Genomic DNA, 27,908 nt, shown 5'->3' on the forward strand with positions numbered 1-27,908 from the left:
AAATAGCAGGTTGGCTGCGTCCTTCGTGTCACTCATTTTTTATCTTGCGATAATGTAATGAATTTACGTAACTTTGGTACATTTCCGAAGGTAATGGTTTGTGGTATGGTACACAATTACATCACAGGTAAGTATTCAAAAGTGAGATACCTATGTGATTTTGTAGGCATGTTTTTTATCATTTGTACATGAGCCGAAAGTCAATTTTCGTCGCTTTTGTGGTGAAAGCGTGTTCTTTAGCGATGGAGTTGCATAATCTTATAGATCAAAAATTGCTATTATTTTTGTATAATTTTGGATTCTCCATAAATTGTGTATAACAGTGACCTCCAGAAAATGTAATTTTTTAATAAAGTATTAAAACGTTGAAGAAAATGAGAATTTTTCTCTGAACGTTTTATTTTTTGATGAAAAAAGATTTTTGCTAAAACTGAAATATGAGCCTAAAATTTGTGGTTTCACTATCTAGAGCCTTTGTAATGGGAAACAGGACGCCATTATGAGTCTGTTTCGCCATTTTTTATCAATCAAAACTAATTCAGAAAGTATTTTTACTAGCTTTGTTCCTTCAATTTCTAGGGTCGACAAACCATTTTACACTTTATCGACACTTGTTATGAAACACTTTCTAGATTAGAAAAAATTGGACGTTTTAATTCAAAAATTTTATAGCTTTGGAAATTTTGTATTTTGTATCAAGGGTATATTATCTACATTTCAAAATAAGTAACTATCAAAAATTGAAAAATTGGACCTGAACAACTGAAAATTCTGGGATAATCCTCCGAATCCATTATCCTTGACGGTCATCACCCTGAATGAACATTTCTCTATAATTACGAATTTTTCCAGTGTGTCTTTTTCTTGACTACCGATTTTTAGAATCCGATTCCCCGAATTAATATTTCTCGTATGACCATTCCTCCGAATAAGTAAATTTTTCCCAATAACTTAATTTCCAAAATGTTGGGAAGAATTTTTTTTGTAAGTTTAGTACATAACAATATGTACTTTTAGGCAATTTTGATGAGAAATGAGTCTTCTCTGCTACTATTCATACGTAATGAAGTAGGATTTTTTTTGGAAATTTGGTAAGCAAAAAGTGAGGTTTTATGACAAGAAAAAAAAACTGGTTTCTTTGGGATGCTGGTAACAAAAATTGGACTTTCTGGCCCTTTTTACCAAAAGTACAGTTTTTTGAAAACTTCGACAAAAAATGGGTTCTACTTGTTTTTGTGATTTTAGCAAAAAAAGTAAATTTTTTGCCAATTGTGAGATAAAAACTGTTTTGACAAAATTTTGCCAAAAAACAAGACTTCTGAGCAATTTTGACGAACAGAAAAACAAATTTTTCGTGACTAAAAAGCAATACATTTTTGGAATTTTTTATCAAAAATAAAGGTTTTCCTACAATTTGGTCTATATAGCAACTCTTATGAAAAAGACAGGGTTTTCTGCAGGTTTGTGGCAAAAACCCGACTTTCTGCCCACTTTTGTGCATTTGGAGCAATGGGATGCGAAAAAAATAATGGATTCGGGAAATTGGTCACTCCAAAAAATTTCAATTTGGAGGTTTTCCATTCAGGAAAATATATTGAAGAGAATACCTGGGAATTCAGCTAAAATACTGAATCATGTTCCTTCTTTTCTCCAAAACAACAACGTGTATTTGATTCCAAGCCCCTGGATCGTCTTCAATAGCACTCTGCGTATTGATTTTTTTAAAGAAAAAATTACAACCAATCGTCTTTGATCAAATCTGAAGCTTTTTCGCCAATCATTATGGTCGGTATGTTGGTGTTACCGCTCGTTACTTGAGGCATGATAGACGCATCTACCACTCGAAGTCCTTTAATCCCATGCACTTTCAGATCATAATTGACTACAGCATCTGGATCATTCGAGGGTCCCATTTTACACGTGCCAACAGGATGATACACAGTGGCACCTAAATGTCTCAATAAGCATTCGTAATATTCATTCGAAAGTGGAATAAGCGTCGAACATTCTGCAACAGGAGTGTAGGATAATTTTCCGTATTTTTTAAAAGCTTCAGTTTCAGATATTCCTTCAAATATGCGAAATGCTTCTATCAGAGCATCAACGTCTTCTCTAGCAGTTAAATATCCGGTGACTATTTTTGGATGATCGAAAGGATTTTTGCTTCTGAGAGAAATACGTCCTCTACTTTTAGGTCTTATCAGTGTTGGCTGTATGAGTAAGGTGGGTGCTAGTTGAATCGCCTTCAAGTTCTCCAACGATATTTCTAAATTGAAGTTATACAAATAGAAAAATATGAGAAAAAATAATGACAGAGGGAAACTGGTACGAGGGAACATGATGTGGTAGATTTGTATATTAGGGTAATCAAACGTGTTTCCAGTTGTGTTAAGGAAAAGCATCGTGTCTAGTAGAAATACACCTAGGTCTACTCTGTTTGATAGGTATTCGTAAATGAAATTTAGAGAGAGTGCACCGTGTTCATAACCTTTGCCATGTATACTTGCGGCCAATCCGTATACCAAAACATGATCTTGTAAATTATATCCAACTTTTAAATCTCGGACTACAGTTATTCCTTGATCTTGCAAGTGATCTCGAGGACCGACACCAGAAAGCATTAATAACTGAGGAGAATTAATGGACCCGGCTGATACGATGACTTCTTTTTTGCAGTAAATTTTTTTATACTTACCACCTTTAAATACCTCTACTCCGTAAGCTCTTCTGTTTTTGTCGATTAATATCTTGGTTACGAATGTTTCTTTCATGACGACTAGATTGTTTTTATTTCGAATTGGCTCGAGGTAAGCCTTTGCAGCACTCCACCTGACGTCATTTCGTAAAGTGCCAGGTACTATGGTAACACCGGCTTGAGGATGTGCATCGAAATCCTCAACAATTGGGTACCCCGATGCCACCGAGTAATCAGTGATGTAATCTCGCATCCCTTTGGAATCGTAGATCGTCTTGTTTGTATAATCTTCTATGAATACATTACCATTATACCCATGTAGATGCCTATCTCCTAATCTTGGTGTACGAACACGTTCCAATTTCTTGAAGTATTTCAATACGTCTTTATAAGCCCATCCAGGATTACCCTCAGATTCCCAATTATCGTAGTCTTTAGGATTGCCTCGAACTGATAACATATAATTCATCGAACTACTGCCTCCCAAAAGCTTCCCTCTGGGCCAGGAACATTGGTTGTTGATGAATCCTAGACAAGAGTCATTGCTCGGTTCTGTCAAGTAATTCCAGTCATAACGAGACTTGAATAAGGAAAAAAATAAGGAAGGAATATCCGAATTAATTGGCGGATCTGGTCCTACTTCGATGAGTAAAATTCTCCAATTGGCTACTTCGCTCAAACGATTTGCTACGGTGCATCCTGCTGATCCTGCTCCGACGATAATGAAGTCGTATTCTGGTTCGTATTGTTGGTAAACGTATGAACTTTTGTCTTTCGGATACGATCCCACAAGGTGGCAGTTTGAGATTATCAGAGGTGTTAGTAAGTGTGCAGCTGCTAATAACTGCAGTGAACTTGAGCTGGAGATGAGTGGGCATGTTATATTTGTCGAGTCCATTGGAGCTCGTTTGCTGAAAGCGAATAAAAAATTAACTTTATTAGATTGATGTTTCCTTTATATTGATACGCAGTACGTATGTTTTCATACATTGATTCAAGGTCAGAATTGCAGGAAACGAATTTGTTTCAGTCGCTTTTTTGAACGGGAGGGGGGGATTATTTTCACATTTTTTCAAATTTTTAAGCTTTTGAGGGTATCAGTGATGGCTGAACCTGAACCTTTGAACACTGAACCTGAATCGCGATCCTAGATCCTGATCCTTCATATTTTGAAATCGAAGATCCCATTCCCTTGATCCCAAACAAAATCGACCAAAACCACTATTCCTAGTCTTGGGGATTTTTTTAAAAAAAATCTGATATAAGATAAGTGGTAATTCAGTCGTTTAGAATTTGTTTCATTGAGCAATTTTTGTTTTTCCATTTGAAAATCGATTGTCAGAATGGGAGCCCGGATTCGATTTTTCCTCCCAAAATTTTGTGTATCGGATATGAAACCCATTTCAATAAGAAAACGACTAGGAATGTCTGACACCCTATCCTAAACATGCTACTTATCTACCCACTATTTTACATTCATTCATTTTCAAGCATTTAATTCGACTTACCTTGAGCTGTTGAAGGATTATGTTCCAATATTAAAAATCAACAGTGACGATTTTTATGAAATGTATATTCTTGTGTGTATTTACGAAGAGCACGAAACTTCTACATTGCATTGTAAAGTTACACCAACATAAGTAATGATTCTTTTCATTTTTTCTTCAAAATACATTCGAATTTTTTCTGGTGATTCGTAATAAATGAGTACCTAGTTAATTAGGTAAGTCTAGGTACCTAAGCCTGTGGTGTACGGTAGTCTTCATCACTTCATATGCATGCATTGGAATTACGAGTATGACTATTCCTCGGGTTGTTTACGCCATAACTTGAAAAATTTTTCAACTTTGTAGCAATATCTAATCGTAAATTATTATGTTCGATATTTGAAAGTCACTACTGACCATTTTCGAAGTAAATAAAGTAAGTTTAAGGTTAGTTCGATGTACATATTAAGTGGCGTAAGTAGGTACAAGTGTTGATAATGCACGTGGAATTATCGTTGTTTTGGTGTGCACAGCGGTGTTGTCTATGTCTACCTTTAAAATTTAAGGGGCTAGTTTCGTGTGGAAAAATTGAAGTAATATCCATTTTTGACAAGGTGCCAGGGGATAGTTTGAAAAAATTTCACTTATCTCTGTTATCCTAAATACATAGAAGTTAGATTGTCTTGGAGTACAAAATGAAATACATCGTGAGAAATTGAAAAATTTAATTATTTTGAAAGTTTGCTCATTTACTTATAATATTAATTTATTAGTAGATACCTACAATGTCAGTCTTGTCGAAGTATAATTTATTTCAGAATTTTTATATGTAGATTTCAAAAATAAATTGGTAGTTATAATTTGTGTACTTAACGAAAAAAATTCTGTTAAATAATGAAAACAATTGCAGCAGATGTTTGGAATCTGTTTTTTCTCCGTGAAATTAATCTTCAAAAATGGTTCTGTACTGTCGCTCTTATAAAATAACCGTTTCTCCCCTGAACTTGAAAACTTATTCAAGCTGCTAACTGCCAAGTTGGTAATTTCTCAACTAACTCTACCAATCGTTCTTTCGAATATTTTTTTTGTGAGCCCAATAAAGAATGATTAATTACTGATTGGAGCCTGTTCATATCAGTCTTGTTTAAACGAAATTCATCAAAATTGGGTATCTTTAACCGATTGAATCAATCGTCAATTAGGTACCCAAAATCAGCACCTGAGGCTACGACAGCCTAAAAGCGAAAGCCCAAGAACATCTGTTATTGATTTTTTGAGGAATTTTCAATTCTTAAAATCAAATTCTACTGCATTTTGAACATTTGAAATTTTTTGTCTGATGGCTTGCCTTTTCTCCTTGTCATTATTTTCATTACTTATTGGCAATAATATTCGTAGAGAAGAAAATCGACGTATGTCTTTGCCAATCTTGGACATAATTGTTTTCTTATCGAAAGTAAAACTCGCCGTGTCGTTTCAAAAAGTTGGTGTATTTTTTCCCCCAAATGTTGTTAAAATTTTCCATCGAATTTTTGTATATTTTTTAAAAATTTGTTATGTTGAAAAACGTTTTTTATTCGTACAATTTCATTACATCATTACATTAGCAAAGATCCTTTAAGGTGAAAATAAAATCAAAAAGATAAAATTATACTTTCGACATCCGCTTGCTTGAATAAAATCTTGGGATGTTTGAAGACATTGAAAAAGCGAAAAATTCTAATGGAAAATTTTGCCTCTCCTGGCTCCCTTTTCTTATAAAATCTCAAGTGTTTGAAAATGTGCTGCTAAAAGTACTACCAAAGTCCTGTTTTTTTATTTTGAAATTTTGTCAGACACCTTGTTTGTCTTATAACTTATGTAAATAATGCTTTCATTTGTATTGTGTTTTTTTTTCAAAATAATTTTTATTGAAATTGAGGAAACATTGTATACAAATTTTCTTCCAATTTCAATTACTTTTTTGAAAGTTTTCCATTGAAAATTTTGAATTTGTTTATTTTGTGTGTGCGGGGGGGGGGGAGAAGTTGTCGAGTGCTTAGCTTTCTGAAAATTTGGTTGAAAAAAGGTACGTAGTGAAGAAAGTAGTGAAAAAGCAATGATCTTTTCAGCAACAAAGATCCATTAGATACTATGAATAAAGTAATTTCCAAATTTTGCTAAGAATTTTTTGTGAGTTCAGTACCAAAAAAAAAAACGTTTAGGCAATTTCGATGAGAAATGAATCTATTGTGCGACTATGACAATGAAGTAGGATTTTTTAAAAATAATTTTGGCAATCAAAAAGTAAGAGGTTTAGACAAAGGCAAATGATGACAAGAAAAAAAACTGGTCTCTTTGAGATTTTGGCAAAAAATTAGACTATCTGCCAATTTTTACCAAAAAATGTAGGGTTTTCTGGCAATTTAAAAAAAAATGGATTCTTATTACAGTTTTTGTAATAAAGCATAATTTTGTAAAATTTTACCAGAAAAAGTAAATTTGTTAACAATTGTGAGATAAAAACCGTTTTAGACAAAATTTTGCCAAAAAACAAGACTTCTGAGCAACTTTGATGAAAAAAAATATATATTCGAGAGAATGTCTGAGAAAGCAGCTAAAATACGAGTACTGTATCATGTTCCTTCTTTTACCTCTTCTCATATTTTCTCCAAAACAACAACGTTTATTTGATTCCAAGCCCCTGGGTCATCGGCAATAGCACTCTGCGTATTGATTTTTTTAAAGAAAAAATTACAACCAATCATCTTTGATCAAATCTGAAGCTTTTTCGCCAATCATTATGGTCGGTATGTTGGTATTACCGCTCGTCACTAGAGGCATTATAGACGCATCTACCACCCGAAGTCCTTTAATGCCATGCACTTTTAGATCATAATTTACTACAGCATCTGAATCATTCGAGGGTCCCATTTTACACGTGCCAACAGGATGATACACAGTGCCACCTAAATGTCTCAAGAAGCATTCGTAATATTCATTGGACCGTGGAATAAGCGTCGAACATTTTGCAACAGGAGTGTAGGATAATTTTCCGTATTTTTTAAAAGCTTCGGTTTCAGATATTCTTTCTAATATGCGAAGTGCTTCTATCAGAGCATCGACGTCTTCTCTAGCAGTTAAATATCCGGTGACTATTTTTGGATGTTCGAAAGGATTTTTGCTTCTGAGAAAAATACGTCCTCTACTTTTAGGTCTTATCAGTGTTGGCTGTATGAGTAAGGTGGGTGCTAGTTGAACCGCTTTCAAGTTTTCCAAAGATATTTCTAAATTGAAGTTGTACAAATAGAACAGTATGAGAAAAAATAATGACAGAGGAAAACTGGTACGAGGGTACATGATGTGGTAGGTTTGTATATTAGGGTAATCAAACGTGTTCCCAGTTGTATTAAAGAAAAGCATCGTGTCTGATAGAAATACACCTAGGTCTACTCTGTTTGATAGGTATTCGTAAATGAAATTTAGAGAAAGAGCCCCATGTTCATATCCTTTGCCACGTATACTTGCTGCCAAACCGTATACCAAAACATGATCTTGTAAATTATATCCAACTTTTAAATCTTGGGCTACAGGGATTCCTTGATCTTGTAAGTGATCTCGAGGACCGATACCAGAAATCATTAATAACTGAGGAGAATTAATGGATCCGGCTGATACGATGACTTCTTTTTTGCAGTAAATTTTTTTATACTTACCATCTTTAAATACCTCTACTCCATAAGCTCTTCTATTCTTGTCGATTAATATCTTAGTGACGAATGTTTCTTTCATGACGACTAGATTGTTTTTATTTCGAATTGGCTCGAGGTAAGCCTTTGCAGCACTCCACCTGACGTCATTTCGTAAAGTGCCAGGTACTATGGTAACACCGGCTTGAGGATGTGCATCGAAATCCTCAACAATTGGGTACCCCGATGCCACCGAGTAATCAGTGATGTAATCTCGCATCCCTTTGGAATCGTAGATCGTCTTGTTTGTATAATCTTCTATGAATACATTACCATTATACCCATGTAAATGCCTATCTCCTAATCTTGGTATGCGAACACGTTCCAATTTCTTGAAGTATTTCAATACGTCTTTATAAGCCCATCCAGGATTACCCTCAGATTCCCAATTATCGTAGTCTTTTGGATTGCCTCGAACAGATAACATATAATTCATCGAACTACTGCCTCCCAAAAGCTTTCCTCTAGGCCAGGAGCATTGGTTGTTGATGTATCCCAGACACGAGTCATTGCTCGGTTCTGTCAAGTAATTCCAGTCGTAAGGAGACTTGAATAAGGACAAGAATAAGGAAGGAATATCAGAATTTATTGGCGGATCTGGTCCCACTTCGATGAGTAAAATTCTCCAATTGGCTACTTCGCTTAAACGATTTGCTACGGTGCATCCTGCTGATCCAGCTCCGACGATGATGAAGTCGTATTCTGGCTCGTATTGTTGGTAAACGTATGAACTTTTGTCTTTCGGATACGATCCCACAAGGTGGCAGTTTGAGATTATCAGAGGTGTTAGTAAGTGTGCAGCTGCTAATAACTGGAGTGAACTTGAGCTGGATATGAGTGGGCATGTTATATTTGTCGGGTCCATTGGACCTCTTGGCTCTGATATGCTGAAAGTGAATAAAAATGTATTTTATTAGATTGGTGTTTTTTTATATTGATCCGCAGTACGTACGTTTTCATGCATTGATTCAAGGTCAGTTGACACTTGACACTCTGTCCTAAAGACGCCTATTTATCTGCGCACTATTTTACTTTTTCATTTATTTTCAAGCATGTAGGTAATTCGACTCACCTTGAGCTCTTGAAGAATTATGTTCCAATATTGAAAATCTACAGTGACGATTTTTATGAGAAGAATTCTTGAATTTACGAAGAACACGAAACTTCTACTTTGCATTATAACGTTCCACCAATTCGAGTAATGATTCGTTTCATTTTTTCTTCAAATACATTCAAATTTTTTCTAGTGATTCGTAACAAATGAGTACCTAAGCCTGTGGTGTGCGGTAGTCTTATCACTTCATATATGCATGTATTGGAACCATGACTATTCCTCGGGTTGTTTACGCCATAACTTAAAAATGTTTCAACTTTTTAGCAATATCTAAACATAAATTATTGTGTCTGATATTTGAAAGTCACTATTGACCATTTTCGAAGTAAATAAAGTAACTTTAAGGTTTGCTCGATGTATTAAGTTGCTCAAGTAGGTACAAGTGTTGATATTAATGCACGTGGAATTATCGTTGTTTTGGTGCACAGCGGGGTGTTGTCTATGTCTACTTTTAAAATTTAAGGGGCTAGTTTCGTGTGGAAAAATTGAAGTAATATCCATTTTTGACAAAGTGCCAGGGGATAGTTTGAAAAAATTTCACTGATCTTTGCTATCCTAAACAATAAGGTTGTCTTACTTCGGAGTACAAAATTGAATACATCGTGAGAAATTGAAAAATTTATTTATTTTGAAAGTTTGCTTATTTATATGTAATTAATTTATAAGTAGATACCTACAATGTCAGTCTTGTTGAAGCATAATTTATCTGGAATTTATAGTTTTCAAAAATAAATTGGTAGGTATAATTTGTGTAGCGAAAAAAATTCTGTGAAATAATGAAAACAATTGCAGCAGATGTTTGGAATCTGTTTTTTCTCCATGAAATTAATCTTCAAAAATGGTTCTGTTCTGTCGCTCTTATAAAATAACCATTTCTCCCATGAACTTAAAAACGTATTCACGCTGCTAACTGCAAAGTTGATAATTTCTCAACTAACTCTAACAATCGTTCTCTCGAATATTTCTTTATGGCGGGCCCCATAGCGAATGATTGATTACTGATTGGAGTCTGTTCAGATCAGTCTTGTTTACACGAAAGTCATCAAAATTGAGTACCTTTATTTTATCGATTGAATCATCAATTAGGTATCCAAAATCAGCACCCAAGGCTATTACAACCCAAAAGCCAAAAGTCCAAAAATGTCCGTTATTGATTTTTTTTTTGAGAATTTTCAGTTCTTAAAATCAAATTCTACTGCATTTCGAACATTTGAAATTTTTTGTCTGATAGCTTGCCTTTTCTCCTTTTCATTATTTTCATTAGTTATTGGCAATAACATTCGTAGAGGAGAAAATTGACGCATATCTTTGCCAATCTTGGTCATAAATGCTTTCCTATCAAAAGGTACATCTACTGGGGCCGGACTCAAGCTTCTGTTGTTTATAGCCTCGTTGATATTATCTTGAATGAAATTGAATCCGTTAAGGGGATCTGTTGAATTGTTGATGAATTCGATTATCTCGTCATTCAAAAGCTGATTAATGTCGTTTGCCCATAGAAAATCTACGTGGTTGAATTTATCGTAGTTTATTCTTTTCAGACCCAAAGGTTTAGCGAGTTTTTGGTATAACAGTTTGGTATCCTGAAAAAATGAATGAGATGAGTAAATAATTGAGTGTATATCTCAAGCTTGCTAATTTATTTGGTAATTTAATCCCTGAAAAGTTACTTTTACTTACTATAGGATTCGATAACAGATCATTTTCGCCAGAGTAAAGTCTCACTGGTACATTAATTTTGTTAATATTATATTTGGGTGGGACAGAGGAACCATATCTTCTGTTATTTTCAGTCTTTCCGTAATCGTAGTGTGAAAATGTGCCTGTAAATAAAATCGGAGTAAAAATAAATCTTTCTTATACCGAGGCAAAATACCTGAAAAGTGAAAAGTTGTACTCACCAGTGCTGATCAGTTGTGCACAATGAATCAGATTTTTACCCGACGTTCCTGCAGGAAAATTACTCGAAATTATCGGAAACAGAGTCTGTTGGAAAAATTTGATCAGTTTCAATTCGACGAGACTTTTAGAATAATTTCTTAGTGGTATTTGAAGAAATGCTCACTGTATTAAATTGATCCGGATCTTTTCCGAAAATACTATAGAGAACATTTGCGTCACCGTAATAGAAGTTCATAAATACTCTGGTCACCACGTCGTTCTCCAAGAAAGCTCCTTTGTTGTACCAGTCCAACATATTCTAAACATAAATATCGTCGATGAATTATTATTTTTTTGGTTGATTCGTAGAAAGATTATTTTCAAAATCGAACAATTTGAGTTTCATTTTTTGCTCCTCGTCCATTCAATTAGAAAAAATTGGAGTATAATGAAAAAATGTTGCCTCCTTTTTGGGAGAGGGGGAGGCGAGTTAGAAAGAATAGAATGCAATTTGAAAAAATCGAATTTTCCATGTGTAAATAAATAAGTAGGTACATAATTTTCATTTCTGCCCCTTAAATAATTTTTCTTCAATTCGTCCCTGAATAATATTACTCGTCTCAGGCCGAATTTTTATACCTTTAATTGAAAAATTTAATAATTTGATGAAATTTTTAAAATATTTATGCATGTTTACTTGAATGAATACTCACAATTAGCATTTTAGCTTGAGGAACCAGTAGTCTGTATGCTGAGGTCGTATGAGTAATTGCGGTTACAGGAGCTAAGCTAATCTGGAACTTGATTTTTTTGTTATATTCAGGTAAAGTGGAAGCCATCACGTAGAATACTGTTGTTCCCAATGAATGGCCGATGTAGATCACTTGCTCTTCGCCTGTCATCTCCAAAATGTGATCAATAGCAGCGGGTAAGTCATAGAAACCCATTTCGTGAAAACTAAATTATAAAATTTCAAATTTAGTATGTACATGTTCCTTTGTCAATCGTTCCTATTCTATAAATTGAAATGAGTAGGCTATGATTTGAGTAAAAAATCTACCTGAAATCCCAAAACTCCTTCTGTCGAGGACTATACCTCACATGACTCCTCGAAAATCTATTTCCTCTGGCATTGGCTAACCACACATCGTACCCTTCATCAGCCAACCTATAACCTACGTACAAACACAAAAGTACATAAATAGTACATTTTCTTTCTGGAAAATTTCATTAGCCAATTATTTTGAATTCTTCACCAACCTAGTGATTTATCAGGTCCATTTACTATCCAGTCAATGGACGATGAAAGTAATCCATGATGTATGAATATGGGTGTTCTTTTCTTGTCTCCTGGTCCTGATTTGCCATGAGGAATCCTATGCAGTTCCAAGATATATCCGTCTTGAGACTTGACTGCGTGTGCTTCACTTGGGTATCCGTGTTTTCTGACAATTTTCAGCTGTTGAAGTTTGAAAATATTGTAATTATCAGAAAAAAAGTTGGAATAGTGGAATCAGCAACTTTAAAGTTCAAACAACCAAGTCTCTTGAATTTTTCAATTTTTAGAATAGGGGTGGAAGGAGGCTTATTATAAGTTCCTGAGTGCCTTCATAAAAAAAAATGAGTCGGAATTCGAAATCAGCTCCCCTGGAAACTTAACAAACCATAGGTCACACTAATTTTTCAATTCTTTTTTGAAATTCGAGATCTATTACTGAGCTTGAGAAGAGTTTTTTTTCAAAGAAGTGAGTTAATTCAAAATTAGAGCTATCGAAAACATAACAAACCATATGCCACATGATTTTCAATTTTTTTTTCGATACAACCAAAATCAGGGGGGATGAACATTTTTAAAAATAATTTCACATTAGATTTTCCAAAGCATAAATTAAGATCAATATTTTGTCTATTCATGCATTGTGATTTCTAATTTTTTCAAGTGTTTGTAAAAATTGAGATATTGAAAAATAGTTCAACTTCAAACTTTGAACTGGGAAAACAGATTTATTCTGGCTTTAATTCATTTCCTTTCATAGTGTTCTAGTATATTGAACTTGAAAATTGGAACTGCACAAAGATAATATTAAGATTCTGGCCCTCAACTCTGGTGGTGGGGAGACGGGAGGGGTCAGGAGTAAAATGGTTGAACCAGAACTATAAAAAAATTGTTTGTAAGTTTTTTCTGACAAAAAAAATACATATAATTATATTAAAAAAATATCATCGATTTTGTGAATGATTTGATTTTTGGTTTTAAATTTTAATTGTTTTTCCTATTCCTCTTTCACTTTTTTTCGGATTTTTAAAATATTTCAATTTTTCATTTCTCATCAAACTAATATCATCATATTTTGAGTAACCGCAATTACTCGACCATTCTGTTGTTATTTTCTTGAACTCCTGTTCCAATCCGCTGTGATTTTCTTTCATTGTGTTTCCAACACAGACTTTTTGGAAGTGAATAAAAATATAAAAATAATTTTTTTTTTTTTTAAATTGGTGTGCATTTTTTTGAAAATTCAGATTGTTTTGATGGTCCAAAAACCACCCCATGAAACTTATTTTTATCAATTTCGAAAACTACTAAAAAATTATTTCTATTTTTAAGGTAGGTAATTAGGTATACTATACATAGAAAACTTACCGGGGTTAAATAGGTATCCGATGCTCCTAAATCACTGAACGAATTACTTCTTTTCGATCCATTTGCATTAGAAAATAATACGATCGATACAAAAACAATTAACACAAGAACAATATCACGAGCCATTTTTCGCACTTCATGAAAATGATGAGTTTCGCGATTGCTTTCGAATTTATACCTGTTATATTATAAAATAACTTTGCGGTGTTTTCTCGTGGGCGTCTATCGTTCAATTATTATTGAATCAAACTACGTAATCGGGATTTTATTTTTCCACTTATGTTGTTCGCAAAAAATGAATCATTTTTGCATAAAAAACTCAACGCGATCTAAGTATATTTTTTTCGTACGAATGTTTTTTTTTCAGAAATTAAATTGGCGAAATGAACGTAGATATTACGTGACATTTTGATAAGATCGCGATACAAACTGTGGAATATTTTATCCATAATTCACTCTTGAAAAAAATAACCTTTATTTTTAAGCTGAAATGAACTCGAATTAGGACAAGTTTCTTGTTTTTTTTTTGGTACCTATAGTTTTTTACATTGAATCGAAACCTGTCCAACATCTTTAGCGGACTTGCAAGGCTATCGAAGTGTTTATGTGTTGCGGTATTTATTGGGTTATTTTACACGGTGTATACTTTACAGTGTATTTCCGAGTTCCGCCTATATTTTAATCATGAAAACCACGTGTTTGCGAGTTTTCAAAGTCGTTCATTGATCATTGTAGTGTTTATTGAGTCACTTCCAAGTGGTCATTGTTTGTATTAGTCACGCTTGGGTAAGATGGATGAATCGGTTCGAGTCAATTTTTTCAAAATTTTCCATAGCCTTTTACTAGTAGTGGTAAAATATAATTTCAGAGCCCATCATCGTAATCCTAGGTACCATCTTTTAGGAAGATGTGGCGTCAAAGAAAAAAAAATTCTCGTCTACGTCGTTAAATTTAAAATATGTAGGTACCTACGTTGTATTTGAAAGTAGTATTTTTGATATGAATTTAAGATTCATACGTCATAGTTTATACTCTAAATGAACGTTTATTTCGTGGATGTTGATTTTTGACGTAAATTGGGATGGTTTCTGGCAGGAGTAGATACTGCGCAAAAAGAGAAAAACTTCCATGAGATCAAAGAGTTGATTTTAATTACATATTTTATGTGCGTTAGGGGTTCAGTCGTACAAAAGTAAAAAAAGGAACAAACATTTTAAATTATGAATAAAGAAAATAAGTTACATAAATTATTTTTATCTTGTTCATCCTTTCAGTAAATCTTCAAAATATGTTCGGATTTTCTCTCCGCCAGCTTGAATCTTCTTAATACTATCAGATATAGCGTTTCCCACCGCGTTATCAATGTTGTCATAAACATTGCCTAAGAAGTCTTTGCCAACATTAACCAAAAATGATTTTTCGTCGAAAGGCACGTTGACCGGAACAGGTGTATTTTTTCTCGTATCTAGAGCTTCAGTGATGGTATTCTGAATGAAATTAGAACTGCCTTTGCTATTGTGATTCGTCGAATTATTGATGAATTCTATTATTTCGTCGTTTAAAAGTCGATTGATATCCTTTGCCCATAAGAAATCAATATGGCTGAATTTATCCAAATTGACTCTTTTCAAGCCCAAAGGTTTGGCTATGTTTTGGTATAATAGTTTCGTATCCTGAAAAAATCATAATATTTCAGCGTTAAATACTTAATGCAAAAGCTGAAAAATTCTGTTTCTTATTTCAATTTCATTTCATCTCTTTTTTTTTTTTTTTGATAAAAAATTAAAATGTTGTTACTTACTAATGGAGTTGAAAGCAGATCATTATCGCTGTAGTAAAATCTCATTGGCACTCTGATTTTGTTGATTTTGTATTTGGGAGGAATGTAGGAACCGTATCTCTTCATATTTTCAGCCCTTTCGTAATTGAATTGGGCAAACGTTCCTGTAAAATGGAAAATCGGTAATTAATTTACATCTACCTACTTATCTGTGAATTTTTACTCTTTTAGACTTTTTATATAATAGACGTTTAAAAAAACTTACCACTACTGATCAATTGAGAAAAGTGGATCATATTTTTACACGATGTCCCTGCAGGAAAATTATTTGAAATCACTGGAAGTAAATTCTGAAAAAATAATAATCATAAAGTAAGTACAGAAAGTAAAAAAAAAAATTAAAAAACAATGAAATATTTTTAGAAGTATTTAGTTGAAATTTCTCTCAACTGGGTGTCCCCAAAATTTATGTAAAATTACTTGAACTCATTTTCCTACAACTGTGGAAAATTGAAACAGTTTTCATGATAGAAAAATTTTTATTTCAGAAATTCCAAATATTGACAAAAAAATGATAGAAATAGACATGTCGGGGGGGGGGGGATAGTATGACTGTAATCATTATTTTTATATATATATTTTAATTTGTCTAAATTCAAAATATTAATTATAGCTTATTGAAATTAAGAGATTTCTGAACATACTACTTTTTAAGACTGCCAATTTTTATTGAAATCGAAATCATATTTACATCTGAATGATTATTTGATGGATAAGGTGAACTTGGTTTTTATTGTTTTACAACTTACCTATACCCAATTACCTACATTACGAATATGTGTGATAAACTTTTTTTAAGGTGATGAAATCATAAAATTTCCGGATAATCAGGATAATTAATGTTATAGAGCACTAAAAACTGGTCATTTTTTTTGTTCCAAAAAATTTCATTTTTCATAGTCGATACTATACATGTGTAGCTTTTACTCAATTTTTTTTCAAGTGGCCATTTTGCTTTTTTGGTGAATCATTGGTTCATGTCTGAGAACCACTTGATACTTGATACATTTTTAAAAGACCTTGACACTTGAGAATCGCTTGTATTGTTATTCTTTCGTCTGTATACATTTTAAACCAAGTACCTTTATTTTTCTTGTGCAATTTAGTGTTACGAATTTTCGAGCATTCTGTCTCTTTACGCTAATTTTTTTTTACCTATTCAGCTAAAAATTGATTCGATTGGTGTAGGCTTTTCGATCAGTAATGAGTGTAATAAAATACTCACATCGTCAAACTGTTCCGGATTCTTTCCAAAAATGCCAAAGAAAATGTATTTCTTGCAAAAGTTATCGTTATTTGATGTATTACTGGCACCGCAGAAAAAAGGTCCCAAAGTTTTGGCTATCAAATCGTGCTCCAAAAAAGCTCCATTGCTGTACCAATCTGCTGCTTTCTGTTGATGAAATCGTATTTCTATCCATTAATATTGATTATAAGTGACGAGTGATAATTTAAATACTTTTGTTAATATTTCAACTCACATTGATCTGGTCCACGTATGAAATTAGCAATCTAGCTGCAGAGTTTGTGTGTGGAATAGCACTAACAGGAGCCAAACTGATTTGAAATTTGATTTTTTTCTGATATTCGGGTAAAGTGGACGCCATCGCGTAAAATACAGTTGTTCCCATTGAAAATCCAATGTAGATTAATTGCTTTTCTTCAGTGGTCTCCAAAATGTGATCGATAGCTGCTGGTAAATCGTAGAAAGCCATTTCGTGGAAACTAATGAACATGTAACGGAGATTTTTGAATTAGAATAGGCCAGACCACTTCATAATGCCATAAATTGAAAATAGGTAACAAAATTTTATCAAAAAAACAAAAAAAATGATAATATGTATTATGTATAAGATTTACCTGTAATTCCAAAACTCTTTTTGCTTTGGACTATATTTGACATGTTGTCTTGAAAATGTATTCCCACGAGCATTTGCCATCCATACATCGTAACCTTCGTCTGCCAATCTGTATCCTACAAGCACATAAGGTAGATATGTAAATTCATGACTTTTGCTAATTCTGTGTATTTTTTTTTTCAAATTTTATAGTTTTTTTAAACAATTGTGTGTGGTCTATACTACACCTACCTAATGATTTATTGGGTCCATTTATTATCCAATCAATCGAAGAGGAAAGCAACCCATGGTGTAAAAAAATGGGAATCCTTTTCTTATCTCCAGGTCCTGCTTTTCCGTAAGGAATCCTATGCAATTCCAAGATGTATCCGTCTTTTGACTTGACTGCATGTGCTTCGCTGGGGTATCCATATTTTTTGATAATTTGTATCTGTTGTAATAATGTGCTCTTATTAGGTTATATTTTTTTCATCTCAGTGGATAAAAATTAATTTTTTAAAGCTTGTTTTCTTCACAAAATAACATTTTCGTGAAAAATTTCCATTCAAAAATAGAATTTATCTTTTTTTTATAAAAAAAAAAGTTTATTGATAGACTAGATGTCCACATGAAAAAAATATTGTAAAAGCTTACCGGTGTCAAATCAGCATCTAAATTATCATATGAAGCTTGTGTCGAGTCACTAATTTCTGAATCTAATCCGCGAATATTTGCTATCAACGCGAAATACGTAAAAATTAGCACGAAAATACACTGATGCACCATTTTGACTGATCTGAGTACACAAAGTTGAGTAAAATATTTGAATGAGCATTTTTATGATTTGTGCTATCTTAAATATGAAAAAAAAATTATTTCTCGAATGAGATAATGATCGGGATTTTCCGTTGCAATGATTTGAAATACTTTTTTCGTCAGAAAATTTCTTTTTCGTGGGATTCAATTTTTTGAATCCCAGATTACAGATAACGGTTTTACGTCAGAAATTATTGTTACGTAGTAGATAGTGTAGGCACTAAGCACGTATATTTATCTTATTAAAGTCCGGCTAAATGAATTTTGTTTGGGTATGGTACGAACTTTCGTTATCTTATCAATGAATAATTTTTGGCTTGTGATACTAGGGCTACTATAATTTCATACAGGTAAGGACAGCCGACATCTTGCATCCAACCTTGAACACAACAACATTAGAATGCATCTGTATGCATATAACTTTCCATATAAAAAATGTAATTTTTTTGATTGTTCGCCAGTTCGGGTGAACTTTCATGAGGTCTCAAATTAAAGACGATGAAATTCCCTATCGATTGGTGTTAAATTTTTATCATTTCGCGTAAAAATAACGATTTTATGAATACTTTTATTTTACTGATTTTTGCATACTACGTACGTCATCTTTAAACTGAAAATACTCGAAATTTTCAGTGGACACATAGGTATTTTAATACAGCAAAATGTTCGTTATTTTATCCTCTTTAGAATGAGCTATTACCGAAAGCTCTACATGCAACCGTTCAAAAGTTTTCGAAGTTTTAAGTTGCGAAAACAAGTTGCGGATGGTAAGTATTGAACCTTGAACTAATATTACTCGAAATTTTCAGTGGACACATAGGTATTTTAATACATCAAAATGTTCGTAATTTTATCCTCTTTAAAATGGTTGTTTACCGAAAGCTCTACCTTCAACCGTTCAAAAGTTTTCGAAGATCAAAGTTGCGAAAAGTGGTTACTGATCAAAACTATAACTTACTGATAACACATGATAACTGTAATAACACAATTTGACCACTTTCCGCAACTTTGAACTTCAAAAACTTTTGAACGGTTGAAGGTAGAGCTTTCGGTAAACAACCATTTTAAAGAGGATAAAATTACGAACATTTTGATGTATTAAAATACCTATGTGTCCACTGAAAATTTCGAGTAATATTAGTTCAAAGTTCAATACTTACCATCCGCAACTTGTTTTCGCAACTTAAAACTTCGAAAACTTTTGAACGGTTGCATGTAGAGCTTTCGGTAATAGCTCATTCTAAAGAGGATAAAATAACGAACATTTTGCTGTATTAAAATACCTATGTGTCCACTGAAAATTTCGAGTATTTTCAGTTTAAAGATGACGTACGTAGTATGCAAAAATCAGTAAAATAAAAAGTATTCATAAAATCGTTATTTTTACGCGAAATGATAAAAATTTAACACCAATCGATAGGGAATTTCATCGTCTTTAATTTGAGACCTCATGAAAGTTCATCCGAACCCGCGAACAATCGAAAAAGTTGCATTTTATACACGAATAATTGTATGCATACGTATGATAAGATAACATGTTTATCCATTTCTTGGATGTGCAATGGCGGCTGTCCTTACCCATAACGAAGTTTATAGTAGCCTTAGTGATACGACGACTACTGTGTTGTTGAATTATGTTTTTATTGAATCGAGATTATGTAAAAAGGCATCACAGCTGAAGTGCGAGATATTTTATATTATAATTTTAGTAAAACAACCTCATCAACAACAAAAAGATATTACCTAGTATTTCAAACTTTTGGCTTTCTTTTTAATTCTATCTAAAATATTTTCAGCGTATGATTTAACCTTTTCTCCTCCGGCTTGGATTTTCTTAATACTGTTGGATATAAGTAATATTTCCCACTGCGTTGTCTATAGTCTCCAAGTGTTACCTATTTATGTACTTTACACCATGATTGCATTTACGATTAATTAATACGGGAGTATCATCGCGACTGAATAACGATGTAGACATTCGTCTAAAACTATGGGCAGCCACGAGGACCGTGGGCCGGAAAACAAGCAAGCAAAAAATAGCTTAGCTTGTGTAAAAGGAGAAAGCCATTCATCGTTTCCTGTAAATAGGAAACGAATTGCCGGTATGACAAATTTGATCTAAACATTCTGAGCCAAATGAGAAATACTTCCACGAGATCAAAGAGTTGATTTTAATCACATATTTTATATGCATTAGGGTTTAAATTGTACAAAAATATAAAACAAACATTTTAAATGACGAATAAAAAAATAAGTTTCATATACATATTATTTTTTCATTGTCCATCCCTTCAGTAAAGTTCCAAATATAGCTTGAATGAAGTTTTTATAAACATTGGCTAAGAAGTCTTTGCCAATATTATTTGAAAATGATTCTTCGTCGAAAGGCACGTTTACCGGAACAGGTGTATTTTTTCTCGTATCCAAAGCTTCAGTGATGGTATTCTGAATGAAATTAGAACTGCCATTGTTGCTATTGTGATTTGTCGAATTATTGATAAATTTTATTATTTCGTCGTTTAAAAGTCGATTAATATCCTTTGCCCATAAGAAATCAATGTGGTTGAATTTATCCAAGTTGACTCTTTTCAAGCCCAAAGGTTTGGCGATTTTCTGGTAGAATAGTTTTGTATCCTGAAAAAAATCATAATATTTGGGTGGTGAATAATGCAAAAGCTGAAAACTCCTGTTTCTTATTTCAATTCTATTTCATTATATTTTTCATTTTTGACAAAAAATTAAAATATTGTTACTTGTAACTGTAACTTACTAAGGGAGTTGAAAGCAGATCATTATCGCTATAGTAAAGTCTCATAGGCACTCTGATTTTATCTATGTTGTATTCAGGAGGAGTGGCGGAACCGTATTTTCTCATATTTTCATCCTCTTCGTAATTGAATTGGGCAAACGTGCCTGTAAAATGGAAAATCAGTACCTAATAATTTGTATCTACACACCTATGAGATATGTGAATTTTTACTCTTTTAGACAAATTTTTATATAATGAATGTTCAATAGAACTCACCACTACTGATCAATTGAGAAAAGTGGATCATATTTTTACACGATGTCCCCGCAGGAAAATTATTTGAAATCACTGGAAGTAAATTCTGAAAAGATGATTACCTATCATAAAGATAAAGTACCTATAGGTACAAATTATTTGACTAGAAACGAGGTAGGTAAACTACATTATAGAAATCCTTTGGGTAAGTATACCAACTTTCTCATCAATTTTCAAGCAAAAAAAAAATTCAATGAACTAAATTTCTGTCAAATGGATGATTCCAAAATTTGTGTAAAATCACTTGGACTCATTTAGGTACCTGCAAGATGCCACAAAAATCGCAACACAAAATGTGTTTCTAACTTTCTATGCTACACTGAAGGAATGAATTTTATGAGGAGGATGCTAAACGACTGTTTAAAATTGAAACTGCATTCACCAGGTCAATTTTTATTGGGCTTGTTAAAAATAATGAGAAAAATCTACATAAATATTTCGAAAGTTCCAGGTTGGCAGAAAATGATGGAATTTGGTACCTATTGGTATGTCAATTTTTGTTGAAATCGAAACCATATTATTTACATCTGAAATCATTTTTTGATGAATAAGGTGAACTTGGTTAATTACCTACATTACAAATATGTGTGATACACTTTTTTAAGGTGATGGAATCATATTTCCGGATAATCAAGGTAATTAAGTTATAGTACTAAAAACTGGTGATTTTTTCCAAAAAATTTCAATTTTGTATGGTCCAAGTACTTAATATGTACATGCTTACTGCATAGATTTTACTAAATTTTTTTTTCAAGTGAATATCTGGCTATTTTCATTTTTTGATGAATCATCAGTCTATGTTTGAGAACCACTTGATACATTTAAAAGTCCTTGGCACCTTGAAAATCGCTTGTAATATTATTTTGTCATCTGTATTATATGCACAGTTTAAACCTAGTCCGTTTATTTCTTTAGTGCAATTCAGCTGTTTTTTTAAGCCGCATTTTTTTTTACCAATTGATTCGATTAATGTAGATTCTTCGATCTTACTGCATAACTTTGTTAGTAAGTAATGAGGGAAGTAAAATACGCACATCATCAAATTGTTCCGGACTTTCTCCAAAAACGCTAAAGAAAATGTATTTCTTGCAATAATTCTCGTTATTTGATGTACCAGGACCACAAAAAAAAGGTCCGAAGTTTTTCATTGTTAAATCGCGCTCCATAAAGGCCCCATTGCTGTACAATCCTGCTAATTTCTGTTGATGAAATCATGTTTTTATCCGTTAGTATTGATTATGTGTAGGTGATGACTACTGATAATTTAAAATACTTTTGTTTATAGATATAGGTCTACTATAGTTCAACTCACATCGATCTGATTCATGTACGAAATTAGCGATCTTGCTGCAGAGTTTGAATGTGGAATAGCACTAACAGGACCCAAACTGATTTGAAATTTGATTTTTTCCTGATATTCGGTTAAAGTGGACGCCATCGCGTAAAATACAGCTGTTCCCATTGAATATCCAATGTAGATCAATTGCTTTTCTTCAGTGGTCTCCAAAATGTGATCGATTGCTGCTGGTAAATCATATAAAGCTATTTCGTGGAAACTAACAAACATGCAACGGAGATTTTTGAATTAAAATAGGCCAGCCTACTTCGTATGTAGTATAAAATTGAAAATAGGTCACAAAAATTGATTTACCTGTAATTCCAAAACTCTTTTTGGTATGGGTTATACTCGACATGTTTTCTTGAAAATGTGTTTCCGCGAGCATTTGCCATCCATACATCGTAACCTGCGTCTGCCAATCTGTAGCCTAAAGACGTATAGGTACGAAATACATGACTTTTGCTAATTTCTGCATATTATTTTTTTCAACTTTTAGGTATAGAATTTTTAAACAATAATGTGTTGATTACTATACCTAATGATTTGTTGGGCCCATTGATAACCCAATGCATTGAGGAGCCGAGTAAACCATGGTGTAAAAATACTGGAACCTTTTTCTTATTTCCAGGTCCTGCTTTTCCGTAAGGAATCCTATGCAATTCTAAGATGTATCCGTCTGTTGTCTCAACTGCATGTGCTTCACTGGGGTATCCATATTTTTTGATAATTTGCAACTGTTATAATTAGGTACGCTCATTAGGTAGGTAACTATATTTTTTTCATCTGGGTGGATAACAACTGATTTTTAAAGTTTGTTTTCTTTAAAAAAATTAATTTTCGTGAAAAATTTCCATTCAAAAACATAAATATGTAGGTAAGGTACATATTTTTTTTTTTTTTTTAAATGTTTATTGATAGGCTATACACTTGAAGAAATAATATTGTAAAAACTTACCGGTGTCAAATCAGCATCTAAATTGTCAAGTGAAGCTTGCGAGTCACTAAATTCTGAATCTAATCCGCGAATATTTGCTATCAACGCGAAATACGTAAAAATGAACACGAAAATACACTGATGCATCATTTTGACTGATCTGAGTACACAAAGTTGAGTAAAATACTTCAATGAGCATTTTTATGAATTGTGCTATCTTAAATACATAATGAAAAAAAGAAATATATTTGTGTCTTCCTTCCTATTGCGATAATTATCGGGATTTCCTGTTACAACGATTTGAAATACCTTTTTCGTCAGAAAATTTCTTTTTCTTGGGATTCAGTCAGAATAGTCAGAAATTATTGTTACATTTTACGTATACTTTCGTTATCTTATCAATGAATAATCTTTGGTTCGTGATATGATGACTTTGCTTAAAATGTTAATTAGATTTTTATTGAATCGATATTATGTAAAAAGGCATCATATAGCTAAATTGTGCGGATATTTTATTATAATTTTATTAAAACAACAACATCAACAACGAAAAGATATAACCTACATTTTGATAATACGAGTACATTTACATATTTGAAAAAATTGTGGTGAGATCAGGAGAATTTATAACAATACAATAGGTACCTATTAGGTATACTTATCCTATGAAGTCTTTCAAACTTTTGGCTTTCCTTTTAATTTTATCCAGAATATTTTCAGCATATGATTTAACCTTTTCTCCTCCGGCTTGGATTTTCTTAATACTGTTGGATATAATATTTCCCACTGCGTTGTCTATTGTCTCCAAAGTGTCACCTACGAAGTCTTTGCCAAGGTTTTTCAAAAATGATTTTTCATCGAATGGTACGTTGACTGGAGGAGGGGTTTTGCTTCTGATGTCCAAAGCTTGTGTGACAGTTTCTCGAATGAAATCAGATCCGTTCTCGAAATCGGTCGCGTTACGAATGAATTCGATTATTTCATCGTTTAAAAGCGTATTGATATCTTTTGCCCATAAGAAATCTGTGTGGCTGAATTTATCCAAGTTGACTCGTTTCAGACCCAAAGGTTTGGTTATTCTTTGGTATAGTATTTTTGTATCCTGAAAATTTTTTAATTTGTTAGAGAATCCTTTATTTTACTTCATTTGATCAAGCAGATGTTTGGATAGAAAATTTTGTTACTTACCAAAGGAGGCGATAAGAGATCATTATCACTGTAGTAAAGTCTAATTGGCACGCTGATTTTGTTTATGTTGTATTTTGGGGGAATGGGTGAACCGTATTTTTTGATGTTCTCATCTTTTCCGTAATCATACTGGGCAAATGTTCCTGTCAAATGAGAAATCAGAGAAAATTTACGAATTTATACTCGTTCGGGTGATTTTTCTACATGGGTGGTTGATTTTTGTGAAATAGAAATGAACTCACCGCTGCTTATCAGTTGGGAACAATGAATCATATTTTTACTAGACGTTCCGGCTGGAAAGTTACTTGAAATTAATGGAAGCAAGCTCTGAAAATGAGAGAAAAATGAAACACTAGTGATAATTTTATGTGAATGGATCAATATTTGGGGCGAAATTATCACTACAATTCTCCAAAATACTATTGCAACCAGAGGATTATAGCTTGAGGCTGAACCACTGGAAATTTTTTTCGAATCTTTTTTTTTTTGATATTTAGATGGGAAATAAAAATTAAAATGTGTTTAAAACTTTTCAATTTTTTAAAAATTAAATCAGCTTTTAAAACCCCTCTCAATAAAATTGGGAGCTTAGCTTAATGAAACCTATGAAGCCAGCCAGTATCAAAAAAATTGATCGATCAATGTTATTGAAAACATAACAAACGATAGGTAGGTATGTGGCAGGTGATATAATTTTTAATTTATTTTAAATGTTTGATGGGGGGGGGGGTTCAAGTCCTGAAAAAATTGCTCTATAGAATTATGTCTTCAAGTGCACTTTTTAATTCTTTCGTCACAATTAGAACTTTTCGGGTAGGTATTTTTGAAGAAGTTGTTTTTTTTTTTCAAAAAAAGGGAGAATGAAAAAAATTCATGCTCTCCAAAAAAAGTGGTATGGTTATCAAATTGTAAGTTTTTAAGAGTAGTACTCTAATTCTGAAAACTGTTTCACCCCAAAATGAAAACTGATTTCCTCAGATGGACTGAATATTTACCTACACGTACTTAGGTATTTTTAGGAATTTTTCGAAATTTCGCACCCATAGCCTATTGCTTTTTAAAAAATGTTTCGCGTTCAGCCCTATTCAAAAGGACTCAGCTTATGAAATATACTTACATCATCAAACTGCTCCGGATTTTTACCAAAAACGCCGAAAAGCATGAATTTCTTGCACACGTCACCAGTTATCTTTCCACCTCCGCAGAAAATTGGCATCATGATTCTAGTCATCAAATCACGCTCTAAAAAGGCTCCTTTGCCATACCAATCTATCGCTTTCTGTTCATTAAATTACGCACATGGATTAGTAATTGATAAATAAGTATTAGGTAATATGATTATGATGATGATGATGATGACGTTGATGAATCATGACAATGAGTCATTATTTGAGTGTTCGAGTAAATATTTTAATTTTAGAATTTATTTTAGTGATTTATTTTTCCCATGGATAGGTATAGAGTGTTTCATCAAGCTTCTACTTTCATTCAAATTTGAGTTCAATCAGATTTCAAATGCTTAATGGGACACCCTATCATCAATAGGACCTGCATTCTTTTCTCACTAATTTTCTTCAGAACGAAATGATGTGAAAATATTTTGAAAAAATATGTTTTATTCTTCAACTCACGTCGATCGTTTTAGCATGTGGCACCAGCAATCTAGCTCCTGAGGTGGCATGCGGAATTGCGCTTACAGGAGCCAAACTGATTTGAAACTTGATTTTTTTGTTATATTCAGGTAAAATGGAAGCCATTGCGTAGAATACAGCTGTTCCCAAAGAATGACCGATGTAGACCAATTGTTCCTCTCCGTTGGTCATCAAAATATGATCAATTGCCGCAGGTAAGTCATAGAATGCCATTTCGTGGAAACTGAATCATAAAATATACGAATGTTTTCTTTTGAAATATCTACTATCAATTTGTAAAAATATAGCGAGTCGATAAAATATGTATGATAAATTGATGGGAAAATTTACCTGTAATTCCAAAATTCTCTTTGGCTGGGGTTGTATTTGGTGTGGTGTCTTGAAAACGTGTTTCCACGAGCATTTGCCATCCACACATCATAACCTTCATCTGCCAATCTGTAACCTAGATATGAATTTGACATTCTCATTCTTTCGTTTCGAGTCACCATTTGAGGACATTTTTCGATAAATGTGTAGGTTAGTTATCGTACGGTTTCTATCTTACCTAACGATTTATTGGGCCCATCTATCAGCCAATCAATCGAAGAAGAAAGTATTCCATGATGTAAGAGAACAGGAATCCTTTTGTTGCCTCCTGGTCCTGATTTTCCATAAGGAATCCTATGCAGTTCCAGAATGTATCCATTTTGAGACTCGACTGTGTGTGCTTCGCTGGGGTATCCGTGTTTTTTAATAATTTGCAGCTGTTATAAAATATTGCATTGGTTTTAATACGACCCGATCACAATGGTTTGTGTGAAGTGATGGAGTAAAGAAATCACTTCTTAAAAGTATGATAAATGTTGTTGTTTTCTTATGAAAACCATAGAAAACTACAGATCTGAAAAATTTTATTCTAAGGGTACTTGAGGGAGGCTGACGTGAATGTTTTGAAAATTTCAGCCAGTTTCGATCATTTTTCGAAAACTTAAGGACGAGAATTCATTGGATGGGCGTTATTAGAAACTATTCTTTCATCTTGATTACTTACCGGTGTCAAATATGTGTCCACGTTGTCATTTTTGAATAAATTAATTATTCCCGAGTCCACTCTATGGTTACTGATAATCAAAGCAAAATACGTTAAAACGAACGCAAAAATACACTTATTCATCACTACTATAGGCACGAGTAGACGAGGTATTTAATCTGTTTAGCTTAAATATTGATTACAAGTTGGATAAAACACTCGAAATGATAATTTTTGCCAATTTTGTTTCTTTTAAATAAGAAAATCATATCAAATGGTGAATCATTATTCGGAAAAAGATCAGAAAGTTGCAAAATCCCTTATTGTTTTTCTCGCGAAAATCGTCAATAGTTAACCCACCTGAAGAATTTCTCGTTATATTATTCTTTCGAATCACTAAAATTCTCATCTAATGAACGTTCGCTAAAATAAATTTTTGTTATCTGAGATTTAATTTTCTGTGCGATAAATAACCTATAATGATTCATATTCTGACGTTAGAAATTTTATGTGCGTACCTAATACCTATACCTAATCGTACTTGCGTATTTCTCTTCGGAAAGTGTAAAGGTGAGATTTGTTTATGAAATTGGAAGTTGAAGGTACTCTGTAGTGTTAGTACTTGGTGATTGAAATAAGTATCTACTCTGAAATGTTTACGTGATTATTTTGTGGA

At 33.0% G+C, this 27,908-nt stretch overlaps 6 protein-coding genes and 1 long non-coding RNA gene across 7 annotated transcripts in view; 1 reads left to right on the forward strand and 6 right to left on the reverse strand.

Annotated features, from left to right (window-relative positions):
- Positions 1-11,780, forward strand: part of LOC135849236 (uncharacterized) — a 93,582-nt gene extending 81,802 nt beyond the window's left edge. The window contains exon 2 of the long non-coding RNA XR_010559506.1: positions 11,729-11,780. This is a non-coding gene — a long non-coding RNA (uncharacterized LOC135849236). The remainder of the gene's footprint in view (positions 1-11,728) is intronic.
- Positions 224-4,514, reverse strand: LOC135846339 (glucose dehydrogenase [FAD, quinone]-like). The gene is made up of 2 exons (XM_065365370.1): positions 4,204-4,514; positions 224-3,606 (listed from the first exon to the last, which is right to left on the reverse strand). Exon 2 carries the CDS (start codon positions 3,591-3,593, stop codon positions 1,734-1,736), a length of 1,860 nt encoding a protein of 619 aa, XP_065221442.1. The 5' UTR covers positions 3,594-3,606; positions 4,204-4,514; the 3' UTR covers positions 224-1,733.
- On the reverse strand, positions 4,891-9,243 carry LOC135847670 (glucose dehydrogenase [FAD, quinone]-like). Its single transcript, XM_065367325.1, has 2 exons — positions 8,983-9,243; positions 4,891-8,797 (listed from the first exon to the last, which is right to left on the reverse strand). Exon 2 carries the CDS (start codon positions 8,773-8,775, stop codon positions 6,916-6,918), a length of 1,860 nt encoding a protein of 619 aa, XP_065223397.1. The 5' UTR covers positions 8,776-8,797; positions 8,983-9,243; the 3' UTR covers positions 4,891-6,915.
- LOC135849214 (gastric triacylglycerol lipase-like) lies at positions 9,628-14,158 on the reverse strand. Its single transcript, XM_065369535.1, has 8 exons — positions 13,550-14,158; positions 12,166-12,364; positions 11,966-12,080; positions 11,619-11,862; positions 11,090-11,224; positions 10,926-11,010; positions 10,705-10,847; positions 9,628-10,607 (listed from the first exon to the last, which is right to left on the reverse strand). The coding sequence occupies exons 1-8, from the start codon at positions 13,673-13,675 to the stop codon at positions 10,197-10,199; spliced, it is 1,458 nt and encodes a 485-aa protein (XP_065225607.1). The 5' UTR covers positions 13,676-14,158; the 3' UTR covers positions 9,628-10,196.
- A 520-nt stretch (positions 14,159-14,678) lies between these two features.
- On the reverse strand, positions 14,679-18,233 carry LOC135849213 (gastric triacylglycerol lipase-like). Its single transcript, XM_065369534.1, has 8 exons — positions 17,882-18,233; positions 17,480-17,678; positions 17,250-17,364; positions 16,871-17,114; positions 16,615-16,782; positions 15,595-15,679; positions 15,351-15,493; positions 14,679-15,222 (listed from the first exon to the last, which is right to left on the reverse strand). Exons 1-8 carry the CDS (start codon positions 18,011-18,013, stop codon positions 14,812-14,814), a joined length of 1,497 nt encoding a protein of 498 aa, XP_065225606.1. The 5' UTR covers positions 18,014-18,233; the 3' UTR covers positions 14,679-14,811.
- Positions 18,234-20,200: 1,967 nt separating this feature from the next.
- LOC135849216 (gastric triacylglycerol lipase-like) lies at positions 20,201-23,729 on the reverse strand. The gene is made up of 8 exons (XM_065369536.1): positions 23,402-23,729; positions 22,982-23,180; positions 22,759-22,873; positions 22,420-22,663; positions 22,142-22,306; positions 21,069-21,153; positions 20,814-20,956; positions 20,201-20,677 (listed from the first exon to the last, which is right to left on the reverse strand). Exons 1-8 carry the CDS (start codon positions 23,528-23,530, stop codon positions 20,312-20,314), a joined length of 1,446 nt encoding a protein of 481 aa, XP_065225608.1. The 5' UTR covers positions 23,531-23,729; the 3' UTR covers positions 20,201-20,311.
- A 146-nt stretch (positions 23,730-23,875) lies between these two features.
- Positions 23,876-27,638, reverse strand: LOC135849212 (lipase member J-like). Its single transcript, XM_065369533.1, has 8 exons — positions 27,254-27,638; positions 26,768-26,966; positions 26,551-26,665; positions 26,200-26,443; positions 25,686-25,847; positions 24,811-24,895; positions 24,569-24,711; positions 23,876-24,482 (listed from the first exon to the last, which is right to left on the reverse strand). The coding sequence occupies exons 1-8, from the start codon at positions 27,374-27,376 to the stop codon at positions 24,039-24,041; spliced, it is 1,515 nt and encodes a 504-aa protein (XP_065225605.1). The 5' UTR covers positions 27,377-27,638; the 3' UTR covers positions 23,876-24,038.
- Positions 27,639-27,908: the final 270 nt, after the last annotated feature.

This window comes from Planococcus citri, chromosome 5 (assembly GCF_950023065.1).
Source record: "Planococcus citri chromosome 5, ihPlaCitr1.1, whole genome shotgun sequence".
Classification (NCBI taxonomy): domain Eukaryota; kingdom Metazoa; phylum Arthropoda; class Insecta; order Hemiptera; family Pseudococcidae; genus Planococcus; species Planococcus citri.